At 38.4% G+C, this 25,202-nt stretch overlaps 1 protein-coding gene and 1 non-coding gene across 2 annotated transcripts in view; one reads left to right on the plus strand and one right to left on the minus strand.

The window, feature by feature from the left end:
- The window catches only part of EXOC4 (exocyst complex component 4), an 805,586-nt gene that overhangs the window by 725,012 nt on the left and 55,372 nt on the right, over positions 1-25,202 (minus strand). Inside the window, exons 4-5 of the mRNA XM_027538961.1 lie at positions 24,709-24,893; positions 14,585-14,694 (exon numbers count right to left, since the gene is read on the minus strand). Coding sequence (XP_027394762.1) covers positions 14,585-14,694; positions 24,709-24,893 — 295 coding nt within the window. The remainder of the gene's footprint in view (positions 1-14,584; positions 14,695-24,708; positions 24,894-25,202) is intronic.
- Positions 8,100-8,171, plus strand: TRNAS-GGA. The gene has a single exon. It is a non-coding gene; the product is annotated as a tRNA-Ser (tRNA).

Genomic DNA, 25,202 nt, shown 5'->3' on the forward strand with positions numbered 1-25,202 from the left:
AGTGGGCTGAGGGGAAAATGATGGTATGTTTGGAGAGAACATAGAATGAAGTACTCTATTTGGATAAAAAACAAAACTAACATCTGTTGAATCAATTTCATTGATGATATAATGCACTCAGTTTAGTTCAGTCACTCCGTCATGTCTGACTCTTTGCAACCCCATGGACTGCAGCACGCCAGGCCTCCCTGTCCATCACCAACTGCCGGAGTTTATTCAAACTCATGTCCATCAAGTCGGTGGATGCCATCCAACCATCTCATCCTCTGTCGTCCCCTTCTCCCCCTACCTGGAATCTTTCCTAGCATCAGGGTCGTTTCAAATGAGCCAGATCTTCCCATCAGGTGGCCAAAGTATTAGAGTTTCAGCTTCAGCATCAGTCCTTACAATGAATATTCAGGACTGATTTCCTTTAAGATGGACTGATTGGATCTCCTTGCAGTCCAAGGGACTCTCAGGAGTCTTCTCCAACACCACAGTTCAAAAGCATCAGTTCTTCAGTGCTCAGCTTTCTTTATAGTCCAATTCTCACATCCATACATAACTACTAAAAAAAACCATAGCTTTGACTATGGATCTTTGTGGGCAAAGTAATGTCTCTGCTTTTAATATGCTGTCTAAGTTGGTTATAACTTTTCTTGCAAGTATCAAGTGTCTTTTAATTTCATGGCTGCAGTCACTTTTGGACTTTCTGCAGTAATTTTGGAGCCCCAGAAAAATAAAGTCTCTCACTGTTTCCCCATCAATTTGACGCGAAGTGATGGGACCAGATGCCATGATCTTAGTTTTCTGAATGAGCTTTAAGCCAACTTTTTCACTCTGCTCTTTCACTTTCATCAAGAGGCTCTTTAGTTCTTCACTTTCTGCCATAAGGGTGGTGTCATCTGCATATCTGAGGTTACTGATATTTCTCCCAGCAATCTTGATTCCAGCTTGTGCTTCCTCCAGCCCAGCATTTCTCATGATGTACTCTGCATATAAGTTAAATAAGGAGGGTGACAATATACAGCCTTGAGGTACTCCTTCCCCTATTTGGAACCAGTCTATTGAGTCTATTGTTTCATGTCCAGTTCTAACTGTTGCTTCCTGACCTCCATACAGATTTCTCAGGAGGCAGGTCAGGTGGTCTGGTATTCCCATCTCTTTAAGAATTTTCCAGTTTGTTGATCCACACAGTCAAAGGCTTTGGCATAGTCAATAAAGCAGAAGTAAGTGCACATTATATTACCTAGAGCAAAAAGGATGTCCCTTTGTAGGGCAAAGAGTAGCAATCAATGAAGAAGAGGCTACTAGAAATATAACAGGGATACAGGATAAGAGACAAGGAACAGATGAATAAATTGATTGTTTATATTAATACTCACTAAACTTCATTAGGCAACAGTCTGTTGTTAATGTATGATTTTGTAAGTTCAATTGCCCACAGAGATAGAATGATATAGTAGAAAGAACAAAAGCTTGGCATCACTTTAGATTAAATTATCATGTCTAGTTGCGTGTTCTCTCAATTTCTTCAAATGTGAAGAGGAGATAACATTATCAAGAGAACTATGCCTATTAAATGAGATAATGTGAACATCAAGGCGAACACCAAACATTTTTTTTTTTTAATGTATTTTTAAAACCTCCAGTTTTACTAATACTTCAGGGTTCCTGTAGACAAGGATGGTGGCTTTGATCCCCTTTTCTCAACATTTCCTCCAGAAGCAAAACAGAACAATAACAATAAACAAAATTCATAAAAACCATGCTTTCAGGATAACTTGAAAGACAGAAATTGCCCCAAATTCAAAATAACTAGAAATAAAAATAAGAAGAAAAAAAAATCACCTAATGCCAGGAAGTGTTATATCATGCTCCTCTCCCACCACTTCTTTGCCACAAGGCTTTGTTACAAGCAAAAGTATACTGTGAAAAACTATAATAAAGAAATTTAAAGAGTTAATGATGAACCTAAATGCCGAGCCTCCTTCCTCATGACCTTTGTCACGAGTGGAATGCCTCACAGTCCCTTGCCCAGTGATATCCTCTCTGGCAGCGAGGGCAAAGAGACCTAGGATTAATGGGTACCTAAAGATTTAGAATCAAAGGTTTAGAAAGACAAAGTCAACCCTAAGTTTCAAGACTAAAAAGGTACACAAGCAGATCACAGCTTGAACTATAGGGACTTAAAAGCAGACATAATTTGAAAGAGCAGTGTTTGAAACACATAGCCTCTGAGAGAGAAATGAGACAAAAAGAGATAAAAGCCCTTTGGCTATGGGATGATGAAGGGAGAAAAAAGCAAAAGGCAAACACGATTCAGAGAGCAAACAAGCTTACCCCACCGCCAAAATAAAAAGTCCACTAAAGACGAGAGTGAAAAGTTGGCTTAAAACTCAACATTCAGAAAACGAAGATAATGGCATCTGGTCCCATCACCTCATGGCAAATACATGGGGAAACAATCAAAACAGTGAGAGACTTTATGTTTGGGGGGCTCCAAATCACTGCAGATGGTGACTGCAGCCATGAAATTAAAAGACACTTACTCCTTGGAAGAAAAGCTATGACCAACCTAGACAGCATATTAAAAAGCAGAGACATTACTTTACCAACAAAGGTCTGTCTAGTCAAAGCTATGGTTTTTCCAGTAGTCATGTATGGATATGAGAGTTGGACTATAAAGAAAGCTGAGCGCCGAAGTATTGATGCTTTTGAACTGTGGTGTTAGAGAAGACTCTTGAGAGTCCCTTGGACTGCAAGGAGATCCAACCAGTCAACTTTAAAGGAAATCAGTCCTGAATATTCACCAGAAGCACTGATGCTGAAGCTGAAACTCTAGTACTTTGGCCACCTGATGCAAAGAACCGACTCATTGGAAAAGACCCTGATGCTGGGAAAGATTGAAGGTGGGAGGAGAAGGGGATGACAGAGGATGAGATGGTTGGATGGCATCACTGACACAATGGACATGAGTTGGTGATGGACAGGGAAGCCTGGCATGCTGCTGCAGTCCATGGGGTCGCAAAGATTCGGACACGACTGAGTGAGTGAACTGAACTAAAATAAAAGTATCTGCAGTTTGCTGTAATGACAGAAGAGGGAGCCAATGAGCTAGGAATCCTACAAACACACCCCCAGTATCATTTAAAAAAAAATGAATAGAAAAAATAATGAACACATTCTTATGAGAGTATTACAAAAAAAATCCAACATACGTTTAGAAGAAAATTTCATCCAATAAAACAGCATGAAGCACAAGAAATCTGAGTGATAACACTCTAGGTGGAATTAATATACTCACTCAAACAAGAATTTGGGGATATGAAAAACCACTTTGAGTCAAAAATCAAAAAATTATGACAGACACGGACAATCAAAAGCAAAGTGTGAAAGGAAAACTTACAAAACCCAGGAAAGAGAGGGAAGAAAAAAGACAATATTATCTCATACCTCAAGAATACAATACAAAATAAGCAAGACAGAAAAAACTGAAAACATTTATCCGATAAAGGATATTGAGCAAATGCCGGGAACCAAAGTGGAGGATAAAAAGGAGAATAAAAAAAAGTAGTAGTAGAAATGAAAAGATGAAAGAGAGAGTAGTAGAAACGGAAAACAGGCAAAGAAAAATAGAGTGATAAAGAGGAAAAGTAAACAGAACATTTAAAACTGTAAACCAAGAAAACTTACAGAAGAAAAAAAAAAAAAACTGAATGCACAAAATGAAACAGAAGCCCATTGGGTATCTTGGAAAATTAATACTAAAGAAATCAAGACTCCAAGGCACATCCTACTAAATCTTTTCAGTTCCTAAGATTAAAAAGAAATCTGTAAGACCTAAGAATCAAGGAACTTTAACAAGGGGAAAAAAAAAACCTAAGGAATCTGAAATTTCAAAAAGCACTAAAAAGAAAAAAATGAAATAGTATTTTGTAAAAATAATAATAATAAAGTGTAACCTAAGGAACCTTTATCCCCAAGTCGCCCTTTAAGTATCAAGGCTTTAGGAAAAAGAAATTAAAAGTTTTCAAATAAAGAAACTCTGCATCCATGACTCCTCAAGGAATTTTTTAGATAATGAACTTCATTCAACCAAGAAATGACTAGGAAACTTGAACAAAATGTCTAATTCATGAACATTCGGAATATTTAAATGTAGGTTTAATATAAAAACAAAAGTTGTGGAAAACAACTACATGAAAGTAGCATGCTGTAAAAAAGTAAACCTATACAACTAAAAAAATGGCAGAAGAAAAAGAGGAAAGTAGAGTAAGTTTATCGTTTATTATGGAGGCAAAGGATGGAAACTAAAGTATACCAATAAAAATGGAGAAATCCAAGAGTAAAGGTTTAACCAAAGCAAAAAAAACGCAGCTAAGAGCATTTTCTTAAAAGTATACATTAAAAGACAATCAATGGCGGGGGGAACTTCCTAGACAAAAAATTTCTATATAAGTAAAATAAAAGAACACATATCTTAGAAAGAAATATAGCATACAGAATACACATATTTACAAAATACTATGATACAGTTGTGACTGAAGACATCAGTCATATCAATATATATCGATGGATTCAACTCATCTATTAAAAAAAAGGTTTTAATTCAGCTTACAAAGCAAGGCCAAACTATACATGCTATACACATACTAAAGCCAATTTATTTAGAAAGGCTAAAAATATAGAATGAACAGTTCAGTTCAGTCGTTCAGTTGTGTCCGACTCTACGACCCCATGGACCGCAGTACGCCAGGCCTCCCTGTCCATCATCAACTCCCGGAGTTCACTCAAACTCATGTCCCTCAAGTCAGTGATGCCACCCAACCACCTCATCCTCTGTCGTCCCCGTCTCCCCCAACCTTGAATCTTTCCCAGGATCAAGGTGGTTTCAAATGAGCCAGTTCTTCCCATCAGATAGCCAAAGTATTGGAGTTTCAATTCAGCATCAGTCCTTCCAATGAATATTCAGGACTGAATTCCTTTGGGGTGGACTGGTTGGATCTCCTTGCAGGCCAAGGGACTCTCAAGAGTCTTCTCCAAAACCACAGTTCAAAAGCATCAATTCTTCAGAGCTCAGCTTTCTTTATAGTCCAACTCTCACATCCATACGTGACTACTGGCAAAAACATAGCCTTGACTAGATGGACCTTTGTTAGCAAAGTAATGTCTCTGCTTTTAATATGCTGTCTAGGTTGGTCATAACTTTTCTTCCAAGGAGCAAGCGTCTTTTAACTTCATGGCTGCAGTCACCATCTGCAGTGATTTTGGAGCCCAAAAAAATGAAGTCTGACACTGTTTCCATTGTCTCGCCATCTATTTGCCATGTAGTGATGGAATCAGATGCCATGATCTTAGTTTCCCGAATGTTGAGCTTTAAGCCAACTTTTTCACTCTGCTCTTTCACTTTTATCAAGAGGCTCTTTAGTTCCTTTTCACTTTCTGCCATAAGGGTGGTGTCATCTGCGTATCTGAGGTTATTGAGATTTCTCCCAGCAGTCTTGATTCCAGCTTGTGCTCAATCCAGTCCAGCGTTTCTCATGATGTACTTTGCATATAAGTTAAATAAGCAGGGTGACAATATACAGCCTTGAGGTACTCCTTCCCCTATTTGGAACCAGTCTGTTGTTCCATGTTCAGTTCTAACTGTTGCTTCTTGACTTGTATTTAGATTTTTCAGGAGGCAGGTCAGGTGGTCTGGTATTCCCATCTCTTTAACAATTCTCTTTAAGAAATCTCTTTAAGAATTTTCCACATTTGAATGAAATTTTCACAGTCAATAAGCATTAATCACATCAATGAAGGGCATTTTTTAATGCCAAAAAGCACAATTCACAAATGAAACAACACACGACTATTCACATACCAAAAAATAGCAATCATCATTTTTAAACAAAAACTACAGGTGAGTCAAAGAGACACAGAAGAAAAACACTAAAAATAAAAATGGAGATAGACAAACAACATAATGAGAATTTCACAAATATACATCAAACTCCTCATCTGATAGAGAAAATGCATCTTCCTGTCAAGTACCCCTGGAATATTAAAAAAAAAATAACAAACCATAATATATTAAGTCACAAAGAAAATGTAAGTTCTATAAAGTAAAAATATTACAAGCAACATTCTCAATTCAACACAACAAAGCTAGAAAATATTAAAAACACACACACACAAAAGACCCTTTTATCTTTAAAATTCTTTTACTAAAAACACTTCGATCAAAGGAGAAATAAAAACTGAAATAAAAACTGAAATAAGACAATCTTTGTAAATGATATGTATCTATGGGATACATTTAAAGTAGTAATGAGAGAAAATTTTCTATCACTAAATACTTTTATCAGTAAAAAATGAAAGAATTAAAATGCATGATTTCAGTTTCTAGTGCAGGAAAAGAGTAAACCAAGTGAAAGGATGAAGAAGGAAAGAATAAAAACATAAAGGAATGAGGTAGAGAACAAAAAATGGACCTAATCAATACATCAAAATTCTTGTTATTTCTTGGGAGAAAAAACGAACACCAAAGACAAACCATTAGCTACTTTGATCAAGAAGAAAAGGGAAACAGCATAATTAGATGACATAAAGGAAACAAAAGAATTTTAAAACAGTAAGAAAATACTTTATAGACATCTATATAAATGAGTTCAGTTTAGTCACTCAGTCGTGTCCAACTCTTTGCAACCCCATGGACTGCAGCACACCAGGCTTCTTTGTCCATCACCAACTCCTGGAGCTTGCTCAAACTCATCTCCATCAAGTCGGTGATGCCATTATTCTATATACATTATTCTATATAAATAAAATTGAATAAATGAAATCAATAATTGCCTAGGGAGATACAGATTATTAAAACTGACTCCAATAGAAACAAAGTTTAAACAGAACAATTTGCACTGATGAAACAAAATTACTGAACAAAAAGTAAATGTATTAAAACATACCATATCCAAAAGGTTTCATAGAGAAATTCCTAAATCTTCAAACACCAGATACTCCCAGAGCTCCATAGACTTTTCAGAGCATTGAAAAATGAAAGAGAATGTCCTAATTCCTTTTATGCAGCAAATTATCACATTAAAACCAAAATCTAGTACGATTTGGACCACAGGACACTATTACTCATGAACATGATGCAAAAATCCTAAATAAAATATTAGCAGACAGAATTCAATACTACATTGAGAAAATAATACAGTATGATCAAGAGCAATTTATCCTAGTAATGAAAAATTGGTTCAATATTAAGAAATCCATTAATGGATATTAATAGATTAAAAATAAAATTTAAAAATGGATAAAGACAAACAAGTTGGCACTCCATATCCATGAGTTTCACATCCAAATTCAGCCAACCATGGATAGAAAATAAATTCCAGAAAATTTCCAAAAGCAAAACTTGAACTTAGATGCATGCTGTCAACTATTTACATAGCACTTACACTATACATAGTATAAACATAACACATACGCACTGGGGAGCCAAAAGATACCTGTGACTGTCTTTACTATAGTGGTCTGGAACCAAACCCACAATATCTCTGAGGTATACCTGTATTTATATCCTGTATCTTTTTCCTGTTTGATTTCATACTTTTACTATGTACATATAAGGGTATACATGTTGTACATATGTAAATGTAGATTACACGTATTGGGTTTCCCAGGTAACTTAGTGGTAAAGAATCCGCCTACCAATGCAGAAGATGCAGGAGATGTGGGTTCTACCCCTGGTCAGGAAAATCTCCTAGAGAAGGAAATGGCAACATACCCCAGTATTCTTGCTAAAAAAATTCCACGGACAATGGAGCATGGCAGGCTACACTGAGGTCATAAAGAGTCAGACACAATTTAGCGACTGAGATGGCATTGTTTCTATATATTGATTTGTATGTCTGTTTCTGTCACAGTGCCACACTGTTTTGATTACTGTAGCTTTGCAGTATTGCCTAAAGGCTAGGAAGATTATGCCTCCTGTTTTGTCCTTTCTTCTCAGGATTACTTTGGCAATTTTCAGTCCAGTTCAGTTCAGTTGCTCAGTAATGTCCGACTGAGTCTTTGCAACTTGGGGTCTATATATTTATATACATGTATATGTTATATATGGGACTTCCCTGGTGGCTCAGAGGTTAAAGCGTCTGCCTGGAATGCAGGAGACCCAGGTTCGATCCCTGGGTTGGGAAGATCCCCTGGAGAAGGAAATGGCAACCCACTCCAGTACTCTTGCCTGGAGAATCCCATGGAGGAAGGAGCCTGGTGGGCTACAGTCCAAGGGGTCGCAAAGAGTCAGACATGACTGAGCAACTTCACTCACTCACTCATGTTATATATAGTATTTACATACATTATTTAATACAGTTTATATATTAAAAATTAATATATTTTTAATAAACTTTGGTCTTGTTTCATTTTTCTATTTAGAAACATTTGAACTATTAGTTCTATTCTGTCTCCTTTGTATATATTCCTCAACTCTACTTCTGATCAATCATAGAAATCAAAGATACTTATTAAGAGCAAATGCACGGATACCTCAGAAAGTTATATTTAAAAATACCAAGGGAGATCATATCATAAGGACATAAGTAAAACAAAAGATGTCAAGATTTGTCAATCGGATCTACACTATTCTAAAAGTGACATTTGATTTCCAAAAAGAGGAGCTTCATCTCCCTTTATATCAGGATTCATAGCTCCCAACCCACATAGGGAATTTTTAAAATATCGAACCCCAAATTCTTGAGACAAATATCAAGTCTCAGAACAAGATTTGATGAAATAAAACACACATCAAGAAAACAGCAGCAAAAGAAGAAAAAATAATTTCATTTGTGCTCTCTTTATGTCTTATTGCTTAACCTATGCTGGTACCAGAAAGAAAGGGAGAGAAAAGTCCAGTTTCATTATAGCTATATTCACAGCAATCCCAGCAGGAGTGTGAATAAAATGAATAAAGAAGCCACAAATGAAATGCCTGTGTACCTTGCGAATAATTGCTCAGTCAGAACGTTCCAAAGGCAATTTGCCAAATAAAAAGACATACTGAGAATCCAAAAGCTTAAACCAACGTTTTACTATAATTATTGGCTTTTCTCCATACTTTGTCCATGCTTCTACCTAAGTTATAGTTGAATGACTACATCTATATTAGACATTAGTTTCCCTGTACATTATAAAATACTGTGACTGATGAGAATAATCGGGAAAAAAATGCTTGCAAAATACATCCTTTACGTATTTAGAGTGAGGACAGCAAGAGGCCAGTCTCCAGCAAATACTTTTTTGGTTGAACCTGGACCAATCACTCAGCATCCCTGAATTCACTTCCATATTCATAAAATGACACTTGATTTTTCGTGTTATTTTAAAAATAACACTTGATTAACTAGAGAGTATAAGCAGTTTTTCATATATTGACTAATATAGCTGTCTCTTTAAGCAAACTGCCTGCTCATATTTTTGCTTATTTTTCTACTTGCTTATCTTACCAATTTATAGGGATTCTTTATATATTCTTGATATTTTAACATTCGTCAGATAAACGCCCATCTTTCCATGTGTATAGACTCTTCTGTGAATTGCCCATTTGCCCGGTTCTTTACTATGCCATTGCTTTTCTTCATGATTACACACGAAAATTAAGTCAATGCTAATCATTTTTCTCTTTACATGTTGCTTGCTTCTGCCAATCTTTGCCTGGAATTTGCATCTTATAATTAAAGATTTTATTTTTAATTAGATGATACACAGACATAGATAATTCCATACAATTTTATGATAACTTAAATATCTGGCAATACACTTAAGAGTACTGGAATGGGGTGCCATTGCCTTCTCTGTTAAATATGACATAAATACAATAATCATAATGACAGTAACACTACCTGCCCCAACTACCTCTTAGGACTGCTGCATCAGTTGAATGATGTATAGTTTCTTACTAACAGTAACATGTAAACTATGATAGAATACCTCTCACATAAAAGTCACTCACAACTCTATCTCTAAATAAGACATTTGAAAAATGACTCATTCACAAGCCAACAAAATTCTCATTTAATTAATAATAATCTGAAAGTTCTCAGAAATCACCTGCAAGTTTAATTTATGGCACCCCAATGGGAGATGAAATTCTACCCAGGGATTCCCTATTGCAACTTCCTCTATAGAAATGTCAGCTCTAATGGATTACACCCTCAATCCTACTATTTCACAAGATGAGAAAGGAGCTTTAAGAGCCTATGTTAAATTCCCTGCTGAAAAAGACTATTACTTTCTAGGCTGACTTGCAGAGCACTTCACAAATAGACTCTCAGGACTTTGTCCATTATTTAGAATAAGACAAAGTTTCTGTCCTTTATTATAGTATATTTCATCAGCCCCACACTTTCACATGTACTTATTAGAAACATTTTATGTAGTTCTCTACATAATTCACATTTTTCTCATTTATATAATCCCCTTTAATAATGTGACCCAGATTAATATCGTCCTAAAAACGAGAACTGCAAAGACTTCACACATCATTTCAAGAAAGTCAAATTTTTATATATTGGCTCCTAAAAATAACTTGGGTCAGAAAGTAAGTACTTGCAGATTGTGACAAGTAGAATGGGCCCTGAAAGATTGTTGTTGTTTAGTCACTAAGTCATGTCTGACACTTTTGCAACCCCACGGACTGTAGCCCACCAGGCTCCTCTGTCCATTGGATTTCCCAGATAAGAATACTGGCTCTAGAGGGTTGTCATTTCCTTCTTCAGGGAATCTTCCTGATTCAGGGATCGGAGCCCCATCTCCTGCATTGGCAGGCGGATTCTGTACCACTGAGCCACTACCAGGGAAGCCCATGAAAGATATTCATGAACTAATCCCCAGAATCTGTGAATATGTTACTTTACATGACAAAGGAGACTCTACACGTGATTAAGGTTAAGGATATTGAGACAGAAAAAAGAGCCTGGATTATCCAGGTGGGAATCAATTTAATCACATAGTCCCTCAGGAGAGGAAGAAGGAAGCAGAAGAGTGGGTCAGAGAGGTATAAGGTGAGAAGAAATGTGACCCACTGTCCCTGGCTGTGAAGATGGAGAAAGGGAGCCTGCCACAAGTCAAGGAAAGCAAGAGCCTCTAAGAGCATGTAAAGGCAAGGAAATGGAAATGGATTCTCCTACAGAACTTCTGGTAGGGACACAGCCCTGTCCCTAACGTTCCTTTTAGCCCAATGAGATCCATACTGGACTTTAACTACAAAACTGTAGGATGATACATGTTTCCTGTGGTAATCCGTTGCAGCAGTGACAGAAACCTAGTATCTAGTTTATCTGCAGGAAAACTGTGCATGTTTTGGAACCCAGCTCCTGATGTGAGATCACAGGCGCCACTGTGTGTCAGCTGCGTGAACTCACATCTACCATTAACCATCCTCAGTCTCGCTTTTCTCACCTGTAAAATGGGGCTAACAGTGCCTCTCTCCTAAGATCATCGAAGGACTTCATGAGTTAATTCATGTAAAGCACTTATTTCTACTGTTTCACAGACAGAATGTATACTAAGCACTTGCTAACTACTGTTATTATTGACTTTAATCAATAACTACCTTTTTCAGTCACCCCCAGAAAAATCAAGAGATCAGTCTTCCGAACAGAAAAGGAAATGAGCCCTTCTAAGAAGAAAGTTTTGTGGCCAGATCTACAAGCGTCTTCATAATAGTCCCAAGCTCCACTAATCTATCACGCAGTTCTTCCAGAGTCATTCCCAAAAACGAAGGGACAGATGGCTGAAGTCAAAGTGTCACTATGAGCTCCACTCGGTGATGAAGGCTAACCGCAGGGCCTGACAGAAAAAGTGCACAGAGAGGAAAAGCTGTCTCATTAAAAGTAATAGATGTTGCAGAATTAGCGTCCACTGAAATCTGCCATCACTGGCCTTTTCTCAGCTTGTTTGGTATTTATGTTTTTCATTTTCAAAACGCCTGCCCCATCATCTCTTCATGAACAATTAAAATTTTTATTTCACTTGGCCATTGACTCAGCAGTATTTACCTAAATTGATATAACCAGGCTAAGCGGCAATTCACATTATAAAGACACAAAGATCTAACAATCGGTAATTTCCACAAAAGGCAGAGGTAAAATATAAATCAAGAGTATAAATGTGTTTTCTGTATCATAATTCCACACTCTACAACAGCTCAAAGCAGTGTCAAAACTCACAGAACAGCGATACAGCAAAGAAAGGAGGAGAAAACAAAACCTTTTACTCCAGGAAGAAGTTTGAATACACAGCTTTGTAAACTGTCATCTATGTGTTTGGGTTTTTAAAAAATAAGTAAAACTTATTATAAAACAATTCCTTACAGCAGAAATTAGGGCAACAATATAAATCAACTATAACTCAATAAAAATCTAAAATCAACCCACCTTAAAAAAGCAATTCTTAATACTTTTCCTACAGTAAAAGCAATAAATTTCAAAATTCCAAGCTTAAATAATCCTAAAATTTAATTAAATTTTATAAAAATTTATAAAAATTTCATTAAATTTTATAAAAAAATTTTATAATTTTTTAATTATCTTATAAAGTAATTAAATACACTTCAGCAACAGTATATTGTTAGGCTCTCAAAATAAACACTTTCAGTTAGTTGCACAAAATGTGTTGACTGAACTCAAATTATTTTTCCACCTTTTCATCATTTCAAGCTCTGTAGGACTATAGAACTAGTAAGAAGTATGTTTTATCTGAAAAGTCAATAATAATAATATTGTTATTTCTTTAAAAGACATTATTATTTCTTTAATAGCATTTGTGAGGAGGTCATACCAAGGCAACTGTGGAAGAGCCCACAAAAAAAAAAAAATCCAGTCACCATCTCCCCAGCCCAAGGCTGCAGGCAGGGCAGGTGTCTGCAGCAGCCCAGAAGCTCTGAGCCCAACTGAGATGAATTGAACCCTATGATGGGGCAGGTCTGAGCCACTCCAGAAGAATTCCCTTAAACTTTGCTTCCATAATCAAAAATACAACTTCCCTCCACAACTTTAAATATTGGCAAAAATGGCTCTCCTTTGTCTCATTCAGTATCATATTAGGTAGGTCAAGAAGAAACAAGATTCAGTTCAGCTCAGTTCAGTTGCTCAGTCGTGTCCAATTCTTTGCGACCCCATGAATCACAGCACGCCAGGCCTCCCTGTCCATCACCAACTCCCGGAGTTCACTCAAACTCATGTCCATCGAGTCAGTGATGCCATCCAGCCATCTCATCCTCTGTCGTCCCCTTCTCCTCCTGCCCCCAATCCATCCCAGCATCAGAGTCTTTTCCAATGACTCAACTCTTCGCATCAGGTGGCCAAAGTACTGGACCTTCAGCTTTAGCATCATTCCTTCCGATGAACACCCAGGACTGATCTCCTTTAGAATGGACTGGATGGATCTCCTTGCAGGCCAAGGAACTCTCAAGAGTCTTCTCCAGCACCACAGTTCAAAAGCATCAATTCTTCAGAGCTCAGCTTTCTTCACAGTCCAACTCTCACATCCATACATGACCACAGGAAAAACCATAGCCTTGACTAGACGGACCTTTGTTGGCAAAGTAATGTCTCTGCTTTTTAATATGCTATCTAGGTTGGTCATAATTTTTCTTCCAAGGAGTAAGCGTCTTTAATTTCATGGCTGCAGTCACCATCTGCAGTGATTTTGGAGCCCAAAAAAATAAAGTCTGACATTGTTTCCACTGTTTCCCCGTCTATTTCCCATCAAGTGTTGGGACCAGATGCCATGATCTTCGTTTTCTGAATGTTGAGCTTTAAGCCAACTTTTTCACTCTCCACTTTCACTTTCATCAAAAGGCTTTTGAGTTCCTCTTCACTTTCTGCCATTAAGGGTGGTGTCATCTGCATATCTGAGGTTATTGATATTTCTCCCAGCAATCTTGATTCCAGCTTGTGCTTCTTCCAGCCCAGCGTTTCTCATGATGTACTCTGCATATAAGTTAAACAAGCAGGGTGACAATATACAGCCTTGATGTACTCCTTTTCCTATTTGGAACCAGTTTGTTGTTCCACGTCCGGTTCTAACTGTTGCTTCCTGACCTGCATACAGGTTTCTCAAGAGGCAGGTCAGGTGGTCTGGTATTCCCATCTCTTTCAGAATTTTCCACAGTTTATTGTGATCCACACAGTCAAAGGCTTTGGCGTAGTCAATAAAGCAGAAATAGATTCGTTTGTGGATATGTCCTCAGAGTGCACTGAGTGTGTCCACACATGCACACACAGGTAGACGTGGAGAGGCCACTTGGAAAACACAAGGAATGTAGCCACAGAGCAGAGGTCACACACGCAAAAGCTCTCATGGACCAGACAAGGAATGTGCTATGTGCAGCAGCTCGGTAAAAGCTAATAGGCTCAACAGAAGTTAGAGCAACACACACACACACACACACACACACACACACACACCCACCCCCCGCCCCCCCATCAAAAAGCATTCAACTTCAAAGAAAACAAGCAGTGCTGCTCAAATGGAATGCCCACCCTGGCCCAGACCCAGGAACTGCAGCCCATTAAAAAGCAGTTGAGTGGCTGAAGAATTAAATACTTACCACTGGAGCTTCCAGGAGTAGAATACTGAGAGGTATCGAGGAATTTCCGAGGCGTAGGAAGGTTGGTAACATCAAGCAGAGGGACAGGAGAAGCGTCCTTCACCAGGGAGCTGAAGAGGAAGAACAGTAGTAGTTACTCCCTCACCACTTTCTCCAAAATCTACTTACATCCAGGACATGCCCATCCTTTATTTCTTTCTTTCTGTCATGAACCCTCTTGACACTCTGATTTCAAGTATCCCGCAAGTCTATTTCATAAAGCAGTGATTGTCACAGACAAGTGAATAAAGATGCATTTTAAGGATTCCAAATATTTACATTTTTATCTTTTTAGTTCAATACTAGGTTAAGAAAATTAGTGGATATTCTGATGATCTGCATGACCACTTTATAACCAAATTATACCATGCAACCTCAGTACCTCTTTGTTTCTGTATTAAACTTATCACCAAAGGAAGAGCAAATACCTTATTGTGATAAATGAATGGAAGTTTAAATAGTCAAGTCCAGTGAAACTTGTGTTTTTCAAGCTGGAATTTTTATTTTTTTAAGATACACTGGGAATTCACTACGTTTAGTTTCCTTTAAAAAAAAAAGTTCATAAATTTCATCAAGCTGAGAATCACACCTGTGAAAGATGATTTAAGCAATCTCAAATAGGTTAATTCAGCATTTGATTGTCCATTTCACCTTTTCCAAAAAGGTCCAACAAGTCATCTTATTAACTTTAGCGTCTCCATATAAACACAATAATTTTAAGTGACACAAAGACTATAAAAAACACATTTCAAGATAAGTCCCATTTATAGACATCTGTTAAGTACAAGAATGTAGGCGGTGCCAAAGCAAAAGCACCGGTTGAAGAAACTGAATCATCTAATCACTCTGCATTTCCAACAGAAAAGCTTCTCTAACTCATGTTCCAAGGACAGACAGGTTAAAGCCATAGTTCTTGCCTCCTTCCAATTACAGTAACATCAGCAGTCACAGTGGCCATGGAAGCGATTCTCAAATGAACTGGGAAGGGAGAGCAGGCAGTGATGAGCAGGAACACGACTACACCTTCAAGGAAGCTTCCTCCAAGTGGAGGAAAAAAAAAAAGTGTGGAAGTTGGAACATCGACGATAGTGACATCCCCACCTGCCTCCCACCACTCCTTTGAAACCAAAGGTATGTGTGTATTCTTAACCTAGGTATGTATGCATCCTTAAGCAAATTAAAATATATATATACATTCTTTCAGAAAACTTTCAGAAACTTTTATTAAAGGGAAAAATTATCCTTTAAGGTATTATTTTTATTGAATGTTAACATTGTTGACAGCAAGGAGATCCAATCAGTCCATCCTAAAGGAAATCAGCCCTGAATATTCATTGGAAGGACTGATGCTGAGGCTGATACTCCAATACTCTGGCCACTTGATGCAAAGAACTGACTCACTGGAAAAGACACTGATGGTGGAAATGATTGAAGGTGGGAGCAGAAGGGGACGACATAGGATGAGATGGTTGGATGATATTACCAACTCAATGGACATGAGTTTGAGTAAACTCTGGGAGTTGGCGATGGACAGGGAGGACTGGTGTGCCGCAGTCCATGGGATCACAAAGAGTTGGACACGACTGAGCGACTGAACAGTGTTGACAGCCATTGTCCTTCGCCAGAGGGTAACTGACTGTCATTAACTTCTCCCTTTTCACTTATGACTAGGAAGGGGGAATCATTACTCAAACAAGTCTCAGCATCTGCCATGTGCTTGGCACTTGGCTCAGGGCTGAGCATCCAGGAAGTATGACTAAGACATGAGCTAAACCCAACTTCATGCATTTCCAAGTGCTGGAATCACTTGCAGACTAATGTGAAACCGCAAGTGAAGAATAAGACATAAAAGTAACAGAAATAGCATTTACCAGGAATTGAACTGACAGAGTTAGCTCCAGTAACTCTTCTCCAATATAAAGCTGTAAGTTCCTATTTACCTACACTATCTTAAGAAAATCTAAAAGAGCCTTCCAATCCACTGATTTGCTATAATCATCTAATTATAAAACCAATTCAATCCCATATTTATCCATTCAGCTTTTGTACACTGAATACTGTTATCTTCTCATTTCTTCTCCTCAGCGACCTCTCTTTTACCTCCATCTTATTCATAACTGGAAAACAGCTCTACACACCTGCCTATGGACACACGTGCCCAAAGAGACAGGATAACCACTCATGTGGACAGTGCTGTTTCTGAGTATTTAGGAAAAAGGTAATTTCAACTTTAATAGGAATAAGACTTGATAAATTTAGTAAGTATTCTCATAACAGAAGTGGAGGAGCTATTTTTAAAGCACTGATAAATGAAGGTATCGATTAACAGGAAACTGAGGTTCACAGAACACTGTCTGCCACAGTTGTAAATGAGGCAGCGGTTAGTACACGTGTGTATGCATAGTCATATGTACATGTGAGCATAAGACACACTTCTGTAAATACAGAGGTGCACACGATTCACTTTAGATTAAAACCTACAACTACCTTCTCAGTTTTAACCTGAAAATATATTTCAGTTAAATATAGGGTGATAAACAGCTAGCCATTTTAACTTTGAAAAAACATAACCTGCTGACTATTATCAGAGCCAGAAGGGCCCTCTAACTCCATCAATAAACTCTTAGAAAGTCAATTTACTGCAAAGCTATTTTCATAGACTCATTTCTCCTTCTAAAATTTTCCCTTGGGCTTCAATTTTCTCCTTTGTGAACATTAACGCAAAGGCAAGTAACTCTGGAAATGACTTTTGGTTTTTCTCTTTTTCTTTTATGGAAGGACTTAGTCATAAAAGTTCAAAAGAAAGGGGGCACACCCACTCACTTAGTTACTACAGATAGGAAACTCACCAGAAGGTACCTGCTATGACAGAATATCTCATACCGACCTCTCAGTTTCAATTTCAGAAGCGAGAAAAGGCCTGTCCTCATTGTACATCAGAAACAAAGTTGAGAAGTATTAGTAGCCTCAAAGCATTTTCAATCCTTCAGAGGACATATTTTTGAAAACAAAAAAATAAAAACTAGATTGTTGTTAAAAGCAATAACAAATGTTGGAGAAAATGTGGGGGAAAAGGAACCCTTATATACTGTTAGTGGGAATGCAGATTGGTATAGCCACTACAGAAAACAGTAATGGAGATTCCTGGAAAAATTAAGACTAGAATTACCACGTGATCCGGACGTTCCACTTCTGAGTATTTATGTGAAGAATATGAAAACACAAATTCGAAAAGATATGTGCTCCCTATGTTCATGGCAGCACTATTTACAGTGGTCAAGACAAAGAAACCACTTAAGTGCCCATCAACATATAAATGGATAAAGAGGATATATGTATACACACACATCTTCTATTGTGTTTATGTATGTATATATATGCCTACAATGGAATACTACTCAACAATAAAAAATACATCTTCCTCATTTGCAAAAACATGGGTAGACCTTGAGGATATTAGGATAAGTGAAAAAAAGTAAAAAAGATAAGTAACTTCAGGATTTCATTCATATGTGGAATATAAAAATCAAACACAAATGATCAAACCGAAACAAAACAAGTAACATCCGCCTGCAATGCGTGAGACAGCAGTTCGATCCCTGCGTCGGGAAGATCCCCTGGAGAAGGAAATGGCACCCCACTCCAGTATTCTTGCCTGGTATATCCCATGGACAGAGGAGCCTGGCAGGCTACAGTCCATGGGTTCACAAACAGTCAGACACGACTGAGCAACTAAACCACCAACCACCACAGAGAACAGAGTAGTGTTACCAGGGAGAAGAGAGACAGGAGGAGGGCAAACAGGTCAACCGGGTTAACCGGAGGGTGATGGATGGAAACAAATTTGTTGGGACTTCCCTGGTGATCCACTGGTTAAGACCCCACGCTTCCAATGCAGGAGGCCTGGGTTCAATCCCCGGTCTGGGAACTACATCCCACATGTTGCAACTATGACTTGGCATAGCCAAATAAATAAGAGTATTTTTTAAAAGGAAAACTAATTTGTTGGTGATGAGCACACTGAAGTGCATACAGAAGCCAAAATACAACGTTGCAGACAAGAAACATACAATGCATAAACCAATGTTACCTTAAGTAAAAAATATTAGATTGTTAATTAATGTGAATTGCTTCTAATTAATATGAATCATCTAAGTGGCTTTATTTTCAAAGAAATATTAATAGAAACAACTTCTCTTTTTAAATATCTATGTGGTTACAAATTTTACATCAATTCAGAATCGTTCACAACTAAGAGATGATACACATAAATCCTTCTAGAATAAGACAGCACCTCTCCTCACAAAATCAGGAACTGTGTATTTTAACTGAGTGCCTTGATATTTAATAACCACATGGTGGCAGACAGGAAAATTATAAAGCGAAATTAACCACACCAAAAACAAGCCCCTACCACTATAATCCCTAGGACTTTCTCGCCATTAAACATCCATCCAACTAGGAAGGATCTACTCAAAATGTGTATCATTTCAGTATTTCAAGCCATGAAGTCTTTTTCTTTTTTTTTTTAAGAAAAGGTTAGTAGTGCTAACAGCTTATTAAATGTTTGCACTTTAATTAGAACTTATTTCTGTTCCTCCATTTAATAATAAATATGTCCACCTATATCCAAAATTCACAGCAGCAGCTCATTTGGTTGATTTTATTGTCAAGCTAAAACTTAACAGAGGTGATCTGAACTCTAAGTTGTAAATCTAATAACTAATATATTCACCCTATAACCCAACAGCTGGTGCAGGACCTGTCAAAGAGCAGGTGCTCGTAAAAGTTGGTTAAATCAAACTCAGCTAAGAATGATCTGTCGAAGATAATGTGCCCTGAGTGAGAAAATGTAACGGAATAATGAATCAGGAATGCCTTGCATGGTAATTCTCTATAGTTCTAAGATCTGCCTGAACATACAGAAAGAATCATGAATGATTTAGAGGGTAGAGAAGTCAGAAACAGTCATGGTATCAAATGATAACCCAAGAGAGAAGACATGCAATTCAAAATAAAGTGAAGCTAACATCTAAGCAAAGAGGGAGGGAGAAAGCCCTGAAAGATAACAAAACAGACACACACAAAAAGGAAAAAAATTTAAAAACAAAATAGGTAGGGAGCAAGTAATACAACAGAGTCAAGGACACCCTTTATGCACCCAGGGACAAATACGGTCACCAAAATCCACGGGTCTGAAATTTTCTCCCCAGTGAGCTAGAACGTCCAAGGAAACAAGATCAAATCAAGTATTAAAGCCAGGATGCATGCAAGAAGTAAATGGGCTAACCGTTTTTAAAATAACTTTTTTACTCATTTCATCTTATAAAGGTATTAAGTATTCTTTTTTTTGAAAATATAAAGAAAATTTAAATAAGCTTCCCTTGTGGCTCAGAAAGTAAAGAATCTCCCTGCAATGCAGAAGACCCAGATTCAAACCCTGGTTTGGGAAGATCCCCTGAAGATGGGAATGGCAACCCACACCAATATTCTTGCCTGGAGAATCCTGTGGACAGAGCAGCCTGGTGGGCTACAGTCCATGGGGTCGCAAAGAGTCAGACTCGACTGAGCGACTAACATGTATGCCTTTCAAAACAGTTAACAGAAAGGAGTCTTTCCATCCCTACACACACACACACACAGTCATGCATACACACAAAAATGTACACATGCTTTTTCAACGGCCTCTGGATTGCCCTGTATAGAACATTAAGCCCTAGGTTCTCTGCGCCTTTGTGTGACTTCTTTCATTTTCTCCTACACTAGAAATCTGTTTCTGGGTGTTTGCTTTTGGATACCAACAACTGGAACAGTCTTTGTATTTGGAGAGACTCTCCATGATCTGGGTCAAAGCAGGAAAAAGAGGGCACTTCTTCCCGCTATACAAGTTGACGTGTCTCAGGCTCCAAGAACTGGAAGCTTCCAGACAACACTTTGAATCTTGAGGAAATAAAGAAAGAGGGAAGTGACATTTAGAGATCATTCACCTTGAAAATTCAGCAACTGAGGGCATGATGTCACAACCCGACCAGACCCTTCCTGTGGCTTGCCTGTGATGTACACCCAGCTGCTTCATCTCCCGTGGTCCCTCCAGGGTTTTAGAGCCTGTCTATAGAGGCTCACTTTCCTTAGATTCTGTGACCCTACTTGATAACTTTCCACTAAATTTCTTTCCTTGTTTATTACCAGGACTGACTCTGCTATTTGCAGTCAAGAATATTGGCTAAAACATCATTCTCTATAATAAAGAATATGTTTTATCTGCTTCTGTCTTCTCTGACTTTTCAATATAAAGATCTTTATATATATCTAGGTTAATAAATACAAAATTAAATGAATTAAACATATTTTCTCTATAATTATTAAAATCCTTCTCATTCATCTTAAGAATTCAGCATTCCTTTCCATCTCCAGCTTATCCATATTTCCCAGTCTCTACTAACTTAATATAGGGATATATATTCTATTTACTGTTACAGAGTATTCTTTAATCACATAGACCTTCTTTTTCAAAAAGAGTTTTCAGCTTATATTTCTGATCAAAATATTTCCAACTATTGCAAAAAACATTTCAGTTGTTTATATGCAAATTTACATATTTAATACTGTGAAGTCAGTCCTGGCAGCAGTTTCAAACTACCTACAACTTTATTGTTCTCAAGCTGCTAATTTTGGTTCCTATCTTACAGTTCATCTTTGAGCATTTTTCTCAAGAAAAGAATTCCAGGTTTGTATTTTGTGTTAATTTATATCTGAGAATGTTGCTGTGTTGCCTATGTACACTTGGCTGGATATAGAGATTTTTGGTCCCAATCCTTTTCCATTCCTTGTAGACTTTGCTCTCCTGTCTTCCAGTATTTTATGTTAAGCAAATCCTGGTGAGCCTCACTGGTGCTCCTTTCTGTTTATCAGGACTAGTTTCAACTACATATAAACAGAAGACCCAAACAGCCATGACCTGAGTAAATCAAAAGGATTTCCTTCTTGTCATATAAAGATACAAAAATCCCATTCAGAGGTATAATGGAGGCTCCATGTCATTAAAGAGTTTACGATCTGATTTCCATTCTCAAGGTCACCTAGTATCCAAGACAATAGCCCCAGTCCAACTCCTTGACAGGAAGTAAAGGAAGGCAGGTACAGGGTAAAAGAGTGAGCATACCAGCTTTGCTGGCACGTCTGAAGAATGTTCCTATGAGTCCTGACTCAACATCTTGCAAGTAGAAGTCTCACTAATCACCTTCAGTTACACAGAAGGATGGCAGCAGGATGGAAAATGTAGTCTTTTTGCTGGATATATGGCCACCATGAACAAAACAAGAGTTGTCATTAAAAAAGGAAGGAAAGGGGACTCCCCTGTCGGTACAGTGGATGGGTATCCACCTGCCAAAGCTGTGGTCCGATCCCTGGTCCAGGAAGATTCCACATGCCACACAGAGCAACTGAGCCCCCACGCCACAACTCCTGAAGCCTGTACATCTAGATCCTGTGCTTCTCAACAAGAGAAGCCACTGCAGAGAAGCCCACCCACTGCAACAAAAAGTAGCCCCTGCTCTCCGCAGCTAGAGAAAGCCCACGCACAGCGACAAAGACAGCACAGCCAAAAATAAATAAAAAGTAAATGAATAATTTAAAAGAAAATAAAGGTGAGAATGGGTTAGGTGGGCATATAACTATCTCTGTCAGAGAAAGGAACATAATTTTTCTCCCTGGTGCTTATTTCTTTGTTAGAATCAGAAAGCTTTTTATGAATTTAAGAGTCAGTTTTTCACTAATTTTACCTTGAATCATTTTGATTTGCAGACCAAGGTCTTTTTTTCTGTGTGAGTAGGTTTAAGTACTGCCACTATTTCTCTCCGTATTAGTTTGCTAGGGCTGTCATCACGAAGCACCACAGGCTGGGCAGCTTCAACAACAGAAATCTGTTTTCTCACCCTTCCAGAGGTGAGGAGTCCAAGAACAAGATGTTGGCAGCATTGGTGTCTCCTGAGGCCTTTCTCCTAGGTTTGCAGATGGCTGTCTTATCACTGAGTCTTCACATGGTCTTCCCTCTTCAGAAGTGTGTGTCCAAATTTCCTCTACTTATAAGGACATCGTGAGTCATGTTGAATTAGGACCCATGCTAATAACCTCATTTTAACTTAAATGACCTCTTGAAAGACCCTAACTCCAAATTTAGTCACAGGTTCTGGGAGTTAGGATCTCAATACATGAATTTTAAGGGGACACAATTCAACTTATAACATTATCATGTTAGTGTCATTCTATACAGCGCTTAAAATCATTTCATTGATCACTATTCTCCATCTTTCACATCTATTATCTTTCTTTCATCATTTTATCTTTTCCTTCTTCATAAGTTTTCCCTCCATATCACTGATTCAACTCTTTCAGTGTTTTAAAAAAGAATTTAATATTTTGACTATCAATATTTTGATATTGATATTTTGACTATCAATATTTTGACTTTCCTTACATTTTGTTCCTGCTTAGTTCTTTTTGCATCTCTCTCAATCCCATTCATAGGACTCCCCACTATCCTTTCATAGAAGCTACACGCTGGCTGCATACAGCCACAGAATCTCAGTCACGTTCAATAATAAGCACATTTGGGTGACTGGCTGACTCAGGCTAGCCAGCTCAGCTGAACTTGGCTCGATTCCACATGACTCCTCCTCCTCCGGGGACCAACACCACCATGGCAGTGACAGAGGCATGACAGGGCATGCACCCTGGCACATCTCAGGCCCCTCGTGTTACATGCTAACAATCAGCAAAAGCAGGAGCCCAAGAATCAGAGACAAGGAAATACACTTCTCCCACTCAAGTGGAGGGGGAAGGCTGATAATTCTGAGCAATTACGTAATCTACATCATCTTGCATCTTTTGAGAAACCTTGAGCCTAAGTCTCCTAAACATTTCCTATTTAGCTTTATAAATCCTTTCCTTCAAATAAATGCTCTTCTTTGAGAACTCAATGTAATGCTTTTTCCCTTATGCTTACATGGGAAGGGGTTTTTATTTTTAATCCTTGCACAGGAACAAATCTATTTAGATCCACTATTTACCACCAGACACTCTGGGAGGAATTTCCTTAGCACTGCTCCCACCCACCACTTGACTCTCCAACAAGGCTATATTCAGATCCAGTGCTTAGGTTAAGTCTAAGGTACATGACCATAGCTTAGTTTGTGTGCCTAAGGTTTTCCAGTGCCCGTCTGCAGAAAAGAGATGGAAACTCCTCTTTCTCTGTCATGGGCTCTGATTGAATTGAAGCATCACACACACAGTTGGCGATTAGGGTTTGAACAGGATAGGATTTTACAGACTTCATTCCCAGCATGCACTGCTTCCAGCGTTCCTCTCATCTACAGCCCGAGGAAAAAGTGTCAATAGTACAGAGCTCAACTCAACTGCCCCCTGAAGCATCTTACTTCTTCAGTTAGTTTAAGGCTATTTTAAACGATGTTGGGAGGACACACACCATGCACAGCTATCCGACACACGTTAGTAACAGTGATGTCCTACCATCTTACCATCTGGTCTTATTCCCTACCAGGTCTCCCCTAATTTAATAAATGTTCTGAGTCCACCCAGGACCTTCATCACAGGACTGAGCTACACCCAGACCAAGGATAAAACAAGTGTTCTCACTCAACCTCGCCTGAACTTAACCCGGAAAAAGAATTATACACAGCTCTAAGTAACAATCTCCTAACTTCAGTTCATGTGCCTACATTTCTTAATTAGGAGGACTGCACTATCATTTTAAGGGTTTTTCTCTTCCTTCTGAGATACACCAGAGTCTCTCTGATCGAGTACATTAAAAGCCCACAGTAAGTGTTTCCTACATATCTTTACATAAAAGGACCACAAGAAATGTGAAGTGAGGGATGAACAAACACTCAGTGTCAGCCTTTCAGGACGGGGCGTGTTGGTTATCACAAACCCGTCTTACATTTTCAGAGACAGTATGTTAAAAAGACAAGTAAAATAAGCTACAACCATGTTCGGGAAAGCAAATAATACCCCTTAAAGCTTTACACGGTCACAAGACGCTGTGGCAAAGAGCCTTTTTGACTAACCTCATCCTCCCTTTTTCCTTGTTCTGCTGCACAACTCGGCTAGTGGATTTGATGTACAGGTGCCGATGCAGCTCATCTATGAGAACCAAGTGGAGGTTCATCTTCTTGCTGTGCAGCTCCAGCCTAAGGTCACTCAGTCCTTCCACCTGGAGCAGTGGGCCCTCCAAAGACTCGACTGCGGACACCTGGAGAGGCGGAAGAAAACGATTCAGACAACAAAATAGCTCCACAATATTATAAATATGAAAGGCTGTTGGCTTAGCTGGTAAAGAATCCACCTGCCATGCGGGAGACCTGGGTTCAATCCCTGGGTAGGGAAGATCCCCTGGAGAAGGGAAAGGCTACCCGCTCCAGTATTCTGGCCTGGAGAATTCCATGGACTGTATAGTCCATGGGGTTGCAAAGAGTCAGACACGACTGAGCGACTTTCACTCTCATTTTTTCAAAGATACTGTCAAAAGAGTTTGTGAGAACCTCATCAGTACACAGAAGAC

This window comes from Bos indicus x Bos taurus, chromosome 4 (genome assembly GCF_003369695.1).
Source record: "Bos indicus x Bos taurus breed Angus x Brahman F1 hybrid chromosome 4, Bos_hybrid_MaternalHap_v2.0, whole genome shotgun sequence".
NCBI classification, from domain to species: Eukaryota; Metazoa; Chordata; class Mammalia; order Artiodactyla; family Bovidae; genus Bos; species Bos indicus x Bos taurus.